This window comes from Erinaceus europaeus, chromosome 17, assembly GCF_950295315.1.
Source record: "Erinaceus europaeus chromosome 17, mEriEur2.1, whole genome shotgun sequence".
NCBI lineage: Eukaryota > Metazoa > Chordata > Mammalia > Eulipotyphla > Erinaceidae > Erinaceus > Erinaceus europaeus.
In genome coordinates, this window is record NC_080178.1 from 13,273,749 (window position 1) to 13,287,284 (window position 13,536).

The 13,536-nt window shown below is 37.7% G+C and overlaps 1 protein-coding gene across 1 annotated transcript; it reads right to left on the reverse strand.

Moving 5' to 3' along the window:
- Positions 1–5,950: 5,950 nt before the first annotated feature.
- LOC103109980 (olfactory receptor 4A15-like) lies at positions 5,951–6,871 on the reverse strand. Its single transcript, XM_007519122.2, has one exon. The coding sequence runs from the start codon at positions 6,866–6,868 to the stop codon at positions 5,951–5,953; it is 918 nt and encodes a 305-aa protein (XP_007519184.2). The 5' UTR covers positions 6,869–6,871.
- Positions 6,872–13,536: the final 6,665 nt, after the last annotated feature.

A 13,536-nucleotide genomic window follows, 5' to 3' on the forward strand; every position in this document is an offset into this window, starting at 1 on the left:
AGAAACTGAGAGAGGAGGGGAAGACAGGGAGGGAGAAAGAAAGACAGACACCTGCATACCTGATTCACTACATCTGAAGCATCCCCCTACAGGTGGGGAGTGGGGGCTCAAACCTAGATCCTTGCACAGGCCCTTGTGCTTCATAATATGTGAGTTTAATGGGTGTGCCTCTGTCCTGCCCTCTCCTTGTATAATCTAAGGTGTAAAAGTCGATAATATGACACACAAATACATTGCAACATAATAAGCATCATGAGGTCCTTAACAGATCCATCACTCATATAACTGCAGTTCCGTCTATTTGCAGTACATACATTTAAGATTTACTCCCTTTGTAACTTTACAGTATATATTTTGATATTGTTAACTATCGTCATTAGGCAGACATTAGATTTCCAGACCTTTTCATCTTTTAACTGGAACTTTGTATCCTTTGACCTATATCTCTCAACTTCTGAGCCCCTGGTAACCACCATTCTACATATATATATATATATATATATGAGGTAATACAATGTTTATATTTCTCTGTCTGACTTATTTCACTTAGCATTGTTCCCGCTGTATCCATTCAAATGGCAGAATATCTCTCCTGTTCATGGTTGCATATTATTTCGCTGTGCATGGTCCCAGTAGCCCTCACCTTGTGGCTACTTTTGCTAATTCCACATCTCACTATTGTCTACTGAGAATATTCTACAATCAACATGAGGGAGGAAATAAAATGGAGGGGGAAGCACATGAGGGAATAAATAAATATATTCAAAATACTGGCTTTATATTATAGGATCTATGCACAAAAAGGGGATATGCCCACTCAGACACATTGTATGATCATGTCAAATATTATATCCTGCACTCACATACACAACTAGGAAAGTATTCCTATGAAGGGTCATATATTTGTTTCCCATCTGTGTTCATATATAGACGAATGTACGCAATCAGATATAGGCCTGCATATCATCAAACATACAACTGTACCAAGATAAAACTACATATGCATCTCAGCATACAGAAAAATATATACTTGAATGGTTTCAGATACAGCTCTATTAATGATTATTTGGACTAGTAGCTGTGAATAAGATGGTTATCATTCACACAATCTATTCCTGGGAGGAAATGGAATTTTCCAAGTATGATGTGATAAAAAAACAGAATAACTGGTCTGGGAGGTTGTGCAGTGGATAAAGCATTGGTTCTCAAGCATGAAGTCCCTAGTTCAATCCCCTGCAGCACATATACCATATTGATATCTGGTTCTTTCTCTCTCTTCTCCTTTCTCATTAAAAAATAAATAAAATCATAAAATAAATTTTCAAAAAATGTGGCCCAGGAGGTGGCACAGTGGCTAAGGCACTAGACTCTCAAGCATGGGGTCCTGAGTTTGATCCCCACCAGCACATGTACCAGAGTGATGTCTGGTCCTTTCTCTCTCTCTCCTATATTTCTCATTAACAAATAAATAAAATCTTTTTTTCGGGGTGTCTCTCTCCTTCCCCAGCAGGGTGTCCTCCAGGGGAAAGGTAACGGGCTGGTTCTTTCTTGCTCACGACAGTGGTGACACGAAGTAAAAGACACCAGGGGACTCTTCACATGAATCTAGAATCTGAGTCCTTAGAGTCCCAGAATCCTAGAGTCCGTTTATTAGCAAAATTGACATGAGTTAAATAGAAAAAGCAATGGAGGTAATTATTGTTGAAATATGACAGAAATTACAGGTTTCTTAACAGTCAGCATGCCCCTAAGGTAGGGGGCTGATATGACAGGAATTGATGAGATACAAGACAGTTATTCTCCATAACACAAGCAACTTAATTATCCAAAGGTATTTGAGAGAAGCATAGGGGTTAAACCAGTAGGGTGAGACAGAGAGAAGATGGCTATCAAAGAACCATATAGTTTGGAATTTCTCTTGTCTGGGGTCTGAGGTGTGTTCTTCTGTGATCAGAAGGTGACTTTGAATAAGTGAATCTGCAGCCATGTGGCCTGTAGTTAATGGAGGGATGTACTGGGGTATCTGTGGGCCTGAGAGTCAAGAAGGACAGAACCAAGTCTGAGTTTCCCCCCTTATGCTCACCTCAGTTGAGAGAGACTTACCAAGAGGTTATCTTCTCAGACCTCCATCCAAAGATGGGGATGGTTCTCCCTAAGCTCTATCAGGCTTACACATGTTCCCAACACTTTTTTTAAAAGACAGAATAGCCAACCAGACTTCTCTGGGCAGATGACCCCACCAATGTGTCCTGGAGCCCCGCTTCCCCCAAAGCCCCTCCCCACTAGGGAAAGAGAGAGAGATACGCTGGGAGTATGGATTGACCTGCCAACGTCCATGTTCAGCAGGGAAGTAATTACAGAAGTCAGACCTTCCACCTTCCACACCCCATAATGACCCTGGTTCCATACTCCCAGAGGATCAAAGAATAGAAAAGCTATCAAGGGAGAAAACACAAAAGCAGGTCTGCAGGTGCCTATCTTTCTCCCTCCCATAATTCACCATAAAATAAACCCTGTTTATTTATCTGGTTAGCCCTCTCCCTCAGCTGCTGGCCCTTTTTCCTTCTCCTCCTCCTTCTCCTCCTCCTTCTTCTTTGGAAGATTCCTTTTTTAAAAAGCTATTGTACTTAGTTATTTATTTCTGTATACAGAGATAATTTGAGAGGAAGAGAGAGAGATGCAGCACTGTTTCACCACTTGTGAGTCTTCCCATTCTGCACGTGACCTTCGAATCATGCCAGGGAGTGCCCTGGCCAGAGATCCTCAATTATCTTGTCTCATATCATGTCCCTTGAGACGGGAGAAATAAAAGGGATAGATTAAAGGACCTGCGGTGCCTCTACAGACCGGGGCCACTGAGGGCTCAGGAGCCAGATATCTCCAGGATCTCCAAGAACTCACCTGATAGCTTTAGGGTCTCTTCTGCCTTGTGGAATCTCCCCCCCCCCCCCAGTGGGGGAAAGGTGTCCCGCTTTGGGGCACCAGATGTCGGGGTTCCTTGGGCAGGGGTGAGCTCACTAAAGGGATCATCCAGCATACCGTGGCAGCAGATGATACACAAACCTCTTTAGGGTTCCGTTGTGGGGAATGGAACAATTTTATTGAAGCAGTTACAAACTGTGTAGGGGAAGTAGCCAGCTGGCCAATGAGGTCAATATCTCCTTATAAGGGAAAAGAGAGCAAGGCAATGAGAAGGTATGAAAGGTGATGCAAGAACAGGGAAATAGAAATATAAGGAAGGCGAAGCCCACCAGAAAGGGGGGAGGGGCGGGTGATGCATCCAGACTGATAGGAAGGTTGGAATTCCCCCTCATACTCTTGCCACATCTTGCTGGACCACAAGGCTGCCATGCCAAGGGGAGACTGATAGACAAACTTCTGGAGGAAGGGGGGGTCAGCCATCCATGCTCAAGCACACATCAGGCCCACAGGTGGGGACCAGGGTCTTGAACCCTGGCACATCACAACATATACACTCTATATCATGCACCAATCTCTGGTCTCTGCTTGCTTACTTTTTTGGAATGTCTTTTTTTAAACATTTTTTTATTTTCCCTTTTGCTGACCTTTTTATTGTTTTTGTAGTTATTGTTGTTGTTATTGATATTGTCATTCTTGGATAAGACAGAGAGAAATGGAGAGACAAAGAGGGAGAGAGAAAGACATCTGCAGACCTGCTTCACTCCCCTGCAGGTGGGGAGCCCAGGGCTGGAACCTGGATCCTTACACTGGTCCTTCAGCTTTGTGCCACATGCGCATAACCTGCTGTGCTACCACCGGACTCCGTGGAATGCCTTTCATAATGAGCCTGAGTCACTTATGTTGATTTCTTATGTAAGATTCCGTATTTAAGATTTGATCACTTTCCAAAGGTCATATGTATAAACAGCATCACTTTGTAAATGTTTAAAATATATATTTCAGAAACATAAAGGTCTTTCCTCAGAAATTTGCAGTGAGAATTTAATTTCCTAAACTTGTATGCAGTCAGCTTACTGTTACTTAGGAAAATTGTATTATGTTTAGGAAGACAATGAAATGATATAAGAAATCTCCATGTAGAAAACAAGGATCAAATACAGCATAGAAAGCTTTTCACACAGTGTGACTTTGCAGTGAAAAAGGCCCACAACTACAAAGTATTGGCTGTTAATGTTTTAACTAATATTTGATGCTCATGGATTATGGATTATGTTAAATAACAAATGAAGTGCAGGGTCTGCATCCCTATTGATAGCTATGGAACACTGATATATAATTCATCCTCAATATATCGTGATAAGCAATTTGAGCAAAACTGTGTACTCAAGGTATCTTGAAGATTCAAAAAAATGCCTACTAGCTATATACATAATGAAGGGGCCCCCAACACTTCATCTGCACTATTCCAGCCTTTAGGTCCATGGTTGGTCAACAATTTTTTTGGATTTGTATGTTAACTCTCTTTTTTAACCACTAGGTTCTAGATGCTAGCATGATGCCAACCAGACTTCCCTGGACAGACAACCCTACCAATGTGTCTTGGAGCTCCACTTCCCCAGAGCCCCACCACACTAGGGAAAGAGAGAGACAGGCTGGGAGTATGGATCGACCTGTCAATGCCCATGTTCATCGGGGAAGCAATTACAGAAGCCAGACCTTCCACCTTCTGCATCCCATAATGACCTTGGGTCCATACTCCCAGAGGGTTAAAGAATAGGAAAGCTCTCAGGGGAGAGGAGGAGATACAGAGTTCTGGTGATGGGAATCGTACAAAGTTGTACCCCTCTTATCCTATAGTTTAGTCAATGTTTCCTTTTTATAAATAAAAAATTAAATAGATAAAAAAATAAATAAACTAAGTATTTCAAGTATTAGCAAGGACATTTTTTTGTGAATAGAGGAGCAATCATGTAAGTTGTTTTGTAATATTTTTAATGAATGCTATTAATTGAATGAAATACAGAAAATATTTTTTAAAGAATTATGTTTCAGATCCAGGTGGTGGCACACCTGGTTAAGTGCACACATCACAGTGCAAAAGGAGCCAGGTTCAAACTCCTGGTTCCTACCTGCAGGGGGAAAGCTTCACAAGTGCTGAAGCAAGCATGTAGGTGTCTCTCTGTCTCTCTCCCTCTCTCTCCCTTCCCCTCCCCTCTCAATATCTCTCTATCTCTATCCAATAATAAGTAAAATAAAAATACTAAACACAAACAATCAAAAAGAATTATCAGTTTCTTTTTTAGAGGTTGGGTACAAATTAGCAAGAGAGAGAGAGAGAGAGACCAGAGTACCACTCCGTTACAGTATATGTAGAGCCTAGAGTCTCATACGTACATCTTGTGTCTACCCTTTGAAATATCTCTTAAGAAAAAGGGAATAATTTTAGGAGTAGGGAGATATCCATTGGTAGTGCACCACACAAATGCCTGAGGCCCCAGAAGTTTCAGGTTTAGTCCTCGGCATTACTTTCTGCCAGAACTGAACAATGCTCCACACTCTTGCTCTCATGAAAAATTTAAAAAATGTTCACTATAAATACATATACATACATGTATAGATATGCATACATACATGTACATTTAAGAAGCATAAAAATATTCTATCCATACACTTATGTTATTTACTATACAGTATCTCATAACAATAAAAAGAAATATCAAGAGAGAGAGCTTATTTGCAAAAACCTGATCAATCATGTATTTTCCTAAGAAGTTACAAAAATCTTTAAAAGATATACTAAACAAAAATATACATCTTAATCATTCAATATGAGAATCTTACAATATATAGTGGGTCAATGAAAAATTCACTGAATAAATGCTTTTCATCATGTCCCATTACCAAACCTGACAGTGACTTAGTATTAAATTTTACTGCCACATGAGTATGCAACTCATATACAACTTTCTGAAAGAGCAGTTCTTCATTAAGTAGAAAAGTTACTTATTATTATAATTATCCTGCTACCTCATATTCTTTTTCTAACCCAGAGTTTTTTCATAGCTGATTTCATCTCTCCATTTCTCAAAGTGTAGATCAGGGGTTTCAACATAGGAGTGACCACAGTGTAAAACACAGTCAAGGATTTATCAATAGGTAAAGTAGAAGGTGGCCTCACATACATGAAGATACATGGAACAAAGAAAAGGACCACTACAGTAATGTGGGAGCCACAAGTGGACAAAGCTTTGCGTCTCCCTTCCTGACTAACAGTCTTCAGAGAGTTCAGGATAATCCCATAGGAGATGAGTAAGAGCACAAAGATGCCCACACAAACTGTCCCATCATTGGCAATGACAGTGAGGCCGATCACGTAGGTGTCAGTGCAAGCAAGTTTAAGTAAAGGGTACATGTCACAGATGAAGTGGTCAATGGCATTGGGGCCACAGAAGGGAAGGTTGTAAACAGAGAGAAGTTTAACCACAGCATGTAAAAAGCCTCCAACACAAGTTAACAGCAGCAGCAGCACACACACCCGTTGGTTCATGATGGTCAGATAGTGCAGGGGTTTGCAGATGGCCACATAGCGGTCATACGCCATGACCACCAGGAGTAAAATCTCAGCACCACCAAATAAGTGTCCTAGAAAAAGCTGGGTCATGCAGGCTTGGAAGGAAATGGTTTTCTTCTCATACAGTAAGTCTATAATCATATTGGGGGTGACTGTCGTAGAATAGACAGCATCCATGAATGACAAGTTGCCGAGGAAGAAATACATCGGGGCATCCAGGCTGGGGCTGACCACCACAGTCACCACAATGAGCAAGTTGCCCACCATTGTCACAATGTAGATGAGCAGGAACACAACAAATAGGACTCTCTGGCCCTGGATGCTCTGAGTGAGCCCCAAGAGGACAAACTCAGTCACATTGTTCCTTTGTTCCATGGATTCTTCCCTATGCCATTTCAGAGTTCAGACAAAATTACCTAGAATATAACAATCAGCTATATGCTCCTAAAAATGTAAGACAACTTGTTTAACTCTTCAATTAGCTCGTATTATTGTTAATGTCCTTGGAGTATATTCAGAGATTTTAGGACACAAGTGTGCTGGATGCTTAAAATATAGTTTCTAACCTGAAGACTTTTATAGATTGTAGAAGAAACACATAGTCAGCCACATCTATAGGAAAGAGCACATGATTAAATAAATTGATTCACACAACTAACTTTGTATCTTACAGCGAATACAACTAAACCAACAGGTATTAACATATGCGACAAATTTGATAAAAGAAATTAATGGACAAAGGTCATCAGAATATTTAACCTGAATACTGTCTCTGCTTTTCCCTCCACACAATCCAGATCATTCAAGTCTAACTAACTGCAGTAGAGCACATTCTGATTCATTGGTTTTTTTGTTCTCTCTCACTGAAAGAGAGAAAAAGTTGACCCAGAACAGTGTAGCCTTTGTGACTACCAAAAACAAAAAATTAGTGAAAATTAAAGCAAGATTTATTTTATATTTACTTTATATAAAATAAAAGAGACAAATTTCTAGATTCTATGAGTGGTAGATTTTTTTTTTTAACCAGAACACTGCACAACTATGGCTTATGGTAGGATAGAGGATTGAACTTGTGACAACAGAACTTCAGGCATGAAAGTTTTGTTGCATAACTATCATGCTATTTCTCCAGCCCCTAGCTAGAAAATTATTAACTAATCATTAAAATCCAAAATGGACTCATTTGGCAATTGTGAGATTTTTTTAATATAAGATAATAGGTCACAATATCAATAAACAAAGACATTTGGGGGGGAAGATTTATATTTTAATAAGTATTTAAAATATAAAAACTCTCCCCCAGCACTGGCACCCAAATAGAAAGAGCTAACCTGTATTCTCATCAAAACATTAAGTAAACAGAGCTAAGCTGTGTTCTGTGACTGGGTGGCGGTTCATGAACATACTACCATGCATTAGGACCTGCATTCTAACACCAGATCATCAACTGAAGTAAAATTTGGAACTCACGGAGCACTGGAGTTGGTGTTTCTCTTTCTCTATCAAAAAGAAAGGGGGAAAAGAGTCTGTTGTGAGCCATGCACACACCAACCCTCAGTGATAACTCTGGTAACAAAAAATATATATGAATATATAAATACATAAATAGAATTCCACATAAAATATATAAAACTCTAATAAGTTAACATATAAAAATAAAAATGGTACCGTTGTGAGAAAATGAAACAAAAAAACATATCCAGATACTTGCACAATAAACATGGTAAGCTTAGTTCACCTGTAAACAATAAGGATGAAAGTTGTTTATTAAAGTATTGCTTATTTTTTCTTAAAAAAATCATTCAATTAAATCTCCAGGTACTAAACTTTAACAGATTAACAAGCAAAGCCTGGAGAATATATCATTTATCTATAAGGACATTTAGAAATATCCGCATATTAAAATACACCAAATAGCTATACTTGAATTTAGTCTTTAGGAACACTGATATTAGAGAAAGTAATTATCCCAAATCTATGAAAATTTCCAAGAAAGCAAACCAGTGAAATAGCATACTTGGATAATGCACTGTTGTTTTACCATGTGTAGACTCAGGTTTAAGTCCAGCCCCTAACTCATTGAAGAAAGCTTTGGTGCTGTTCTCTCTCTCTCTCTCTCTCTCTCTCTTTCTCTCTCCTCTCATCCCTGTCTCTATCAAGAAGGAGAGGACAAAGAGGAGGAGAAGTGGAAGAGGAGGAGGAGAAAGGAGGAGGAGAAGGAGAAACGAATAATTAATTAATTAATTAATTAATTAAAAAAAAAAGAAATATCCAAGAGAGTATGATAGAGTCAAGTTAATGGCTATCTATTTTAGTAATTACAAAGGATCTCCAAACAGAGCGAAGTATCAGATTCACATAGAGGAGCTTTTGAAAGGGTACTTCATACTCTTATCATTGTTCTCTTGTAAAATATGAAGCCCAAGTTCAGAATCTTTTCTATAAACATACTTGCTGGGTTACTTGCACAAAGAGACAGCTAGTTATAGCACCTACTGGACTGTGGTGTCTTTTCCTCTTACACTTCACATGTTGATGTCATCTGTGTGCATAAAGCAAGCAGGACAACACATGCACTGTCACTGGGCTTTACAATGTCTCTTGGTGTCCAACTCTTTCCATGTTTGAAGGGAGTGTGATTCATTTCTACCTCAGAGAAAAAAAAATGTTATTTTTTAAACTGTTGATATTTTCCAAGTAAATAGGACTGTTCTATCCTCTTAGGGACTCTGAATGGAGACCTGTTCAATGTTGCCAGAAGTTGTCCCGATAAAACAACAAATGTAGGGGAGTCGGGCAGTAGCACAGGGGGTTAAGCTCATGTGGCACAAAGCGCACGGACCAGAGTAAGGATCCTGGTTCGCCCCCGGCTCTCTACTGCAGGGGAGACGCTTCACAGGCAGCGAAGCAGATCTGCAGATGTCTTTCTCTCCCCCTCTGTCTTCCCCTCCTCTCTCCATTTCTCTCTGTCCTATCTAACAACAACATCAGTAACAACAACAATAACTACAACAGTGAAAAACAACAAGGGCAGCAAAAGGGAAAATAAATAAATATAAAAAAACAACAAATGTTAAAGCTGGGGAAATAGTATAATAGTATTATGGCAAAAAACTCATGACTGAGACACATAGTCAGTCCTCAGCACCACCATAAGGCAGAGCTGAGCTATGCCATGGGACATGCATAGGACATAGCCAGCTATGGGACATGGAACTCTGGTGATGGGAACTGTGTGGAATTGTACCCCTATTATCTTACAATCTTGTTATTAGTATTAAATCACTAATTAAAAAAGTACACAAAACAACAAAATGTTAAATTGCCATTCCTATCTTAAAAGAAAAATGTGAGAAAATCATGATCTTTTAAGACAGTTTTAGTTTGCTTCACACAAATAATATTGAAATAGAGAAATAGCCCTGGAGATAGGTGGTGCTGCACCTGGTTGAACACACATGTTACAGTGTGCAAGGATCTGGGTTTGAGCCCCCTGTCCCCACCTGCAGGAGGAAAGCTTTGTGAGTGCTGAAGCAGTGCTGCAGGGATCTCTCTGGCTCTCTCCCTATCATTTCCTCCCCTCTCAATTCCTGGATGTCTCTATCCAATAAATAAAAATAATGTTAGTTAAAAAAATTAAAACCATAATAAAAACGAAACAGCCCTAACATTTTTTCAAACAATCATAACAGCCTAGCTTCATAATTCAGATCTGAACTTTGAGTTGCCTGACAGACAGAGAATAATTTCATTCATTGTACATACTTTATTAGGTTTTCAGTTCCTCACTTCAATACTTGAAATCTCATCCTTATGAATATGGTTGCAATCTCTGAGGTGAGGTCAGAGGTCTGTATACATTATGCACATTTGAGCTGAAGCATATACTGTGGAGAAATTTACTTGGCAAAACTCCACGTGACTCTTCTCTAATTAAATTCATTGGGGCCTAATAATAAATCTAAACACAAGCAGCATCTCCAGAGATGCCCTCAGAATAATCATCATGTAGACTAAGACTTACAAAAGGAAGTCCTTTGAGAGACAATAGATCACTAAAACAAAATAAAAGATGAACTACATTCCTACAAGAAACTCATTTAAATTATAAAAACAACATAGACTTAAAGAGAACGGGTGGATAGTAGTACTTCAGAAGTAAAAGAAATATTTAAAGGCAGAATCAATAGAAGTTTATCAGGTCAAATATATTTCCATTCACAATAAAGATCATTCAGGAGAAATAGTTCAGCTGATAAAGCACAGGATTTGCAAGCTTGAAGTTCCTGGTTCAATCTCTAATACCACAATGGTGCTTTGACTTTTACTCTCTCATATAAAGCTCTCTATGTATCTTCTATAAAGTAAGGAAAATATATTGAGGAAAATAAAGGACAATATTGAAAATATATTGAGGAAAATATTGAGGACAATACATAATAATAAGAGTCAACACAGAAGACGTAATAATATTCAATACATATACACTATACATAACTCCAAAATGAAAGGTAAAGAACAGATACTAACAGAACTGGAAATAATCGACAACACCACAAATTATAGTAAGGGGCTCATAGCAATGGACAGGTTACTCAGACTAAAATTACTAAAGAAACAAAGGTCTTAACAAATTAGATGAACTACACTTAATAACACTCTGTACTCACCTATCAAATCATAGGAAAATATTTATTATCTATAAAAATGTACAGATTCAATGAAATCCCTGTCAAAATCTTAGTATTGTTTTACAGAAATCAAAAAACCATAAAATTTAGAAATATTTGCCTTTTAAAATGGACAAGTAACTGCACTTGCATTTACTTTTTAAGAATTCTGTTATTATAGAAAGTAAACATTTTAGATCTTTATAATATGGAAGTATTCAAGAGAATATAATAGAGTTGAATTGATTACTATGTACCTTAGTAGTCACAAAGGATCTCTAATAAGGCTGATTATCAAAATCCTATAGGAGAAACTTTGAAAGGGTAATTCATACAGTTATAATTATTGTCTTGTTAAATATGAAGCCCAAGTTCAGAATATAACATATAAACACACTGCTTGTGTTACCCGCAAAAGGACACGGCTAGTTAATGTACCTAGTGGACTATGGGGACTTCTCTCTGGCACTTCATATTCTGACATCATCTTCGTATATGCATCAAACACTACAGTATATGCGCTTTGAACTGTCTATTGGTGATTGAAGGAGGTCTGATTCATTTTTGTCTTAGAGAAAAATATTATCTTTAAACTGTTAGGATTTTCCAAACACATAGGACTGTTCTATTCTTCTTCTTCTAGCGTTTGCCCTTCTTCCATAGCCAGTCAACAGCGTCAGGGACTGTTCTATAAGCTGTCATTTCTCACAGAAATTTCATTTTGTACAGGAAAAAAAAAAAGACTATGAAATCCACATAGGATCATTCAAGGTGTCAAATAATAAAAGTATTCCAGAAAAGTTAAAAAATGGAGGTATCACACTCCCTCCTTTCAAGCTATAGGATAAGGAAATGGTAGTTAAAATTGCACATTATTAGATCAAAGAGAATACATATAAATTATTAAGACACAGTTGAGAACACGGAAATAAAACTGTGTGCATATAGATAATTAATTTATTAGGAGGAGTCAAGAGTCAAGAAAGCCTCTTCAATAAACGGTGCTGGAGATGACTAGATGACTACATAAAGAAGTTTGAGCCTTTGGCTCCCTACCTGCACAAGGGACTCTTTACAAGTGAAGTATGTCTGCAGGTTTCTATCTTTCTCTCAATTCCATCCACCCATCACAATTTCTTTCTGACTTATCCATTAAAATGTAATAAAATGGCTGTCAGGAGCAGTGGATTTTTTTAGTGTAGGCACCAAGCTCCAGAAATAACCTTGGATGCATACATATACATATACATATACATATACATATACATATACATATACATATACATATACATATACATATACATATACATATACATATACATATACATATACATATACATATACATATACATATAAATAATATGCTCCATGGAATCCTACTCTGCAATTTATAATGATAGCATCGTGTTCTTTGAATCAAATGGGTGACGGAAGATGATTATTCTTAGCAAAGTAAAAGAGGTGAAAGATAACTTCAGAATGACTTCAGTAACTTTACTTAGATGTGAAATCTAGAGAATTTAAACACCCAACTTGGGGGGAAAAATAGAGGTGAATTGTCTCTACTACTCTGAGCGAACTACGGTGGTTATCATTGAGAAGGTGAGGACAAAGAACTTTGTGAGGGGTGAGGTGCGGTGTGGAACTATGTCGTACTCTCTTATAACCTTGTGAACTACCATTAATCATTTTTTAACAAGGAATGAAATCAAAAGTGATAGAAGAAATCAAAAAATTAAAAATTAAAATATAGCATCTTGATATAAAACACACCAAATGGTAACTATGTGACACAATTAAAATATTTTCAACAAGTATCAGCAATCATAAATATATATACATAGAAAATACACACATGTATATGAAAGAGTCCATCAAAATTCATTAGTAAAAGTTCTCACTTAAATAGATCCAGAATACAAGTATCTTACAGAGCTGTGCAGGAGCTAGGGAATGGGAATTTAGAATAGGGAATTAGAATATAACTTTGTGTATGAAACAGAAAAAACATTTAAATTAATTGTAAAATTAATTTAAAAGACATTACATAACTTTCCTGACTCCAAGAACTTACAAACAATTGAAGTTTTTTACATCACCATTCTGTGAAATAGACAAATATTTTTTACATTCTGTTATATAGACAAATTCATAATCGAAATAAGTGTATGTTTTTTTCATTCATACTGGTCTAAAAGAATGTGGCTTAAACAACTAATTATTTCCCACTCTTCTAGGGGCAGAAGAGTCTTCCTTGCAATTGGATTTGTTTCATCAAAGATGTCCTTGAGGTTTAGGTGGGAAAGTGTTCCACTAATGTTTTCCTCTAAGTATTTGATAGTTTCTGGTCTAACATCCAGGTCCTTGATCCAT

Coding starts and splice junctions, on each gene's coding strand:
- LOC103109980 (XM_007519122.2), bottom strand. CDS start 6,868: ATGGAACAAAGGAACAATGTGACTGAGTTTGTCCTCTTGGGGCTCACT.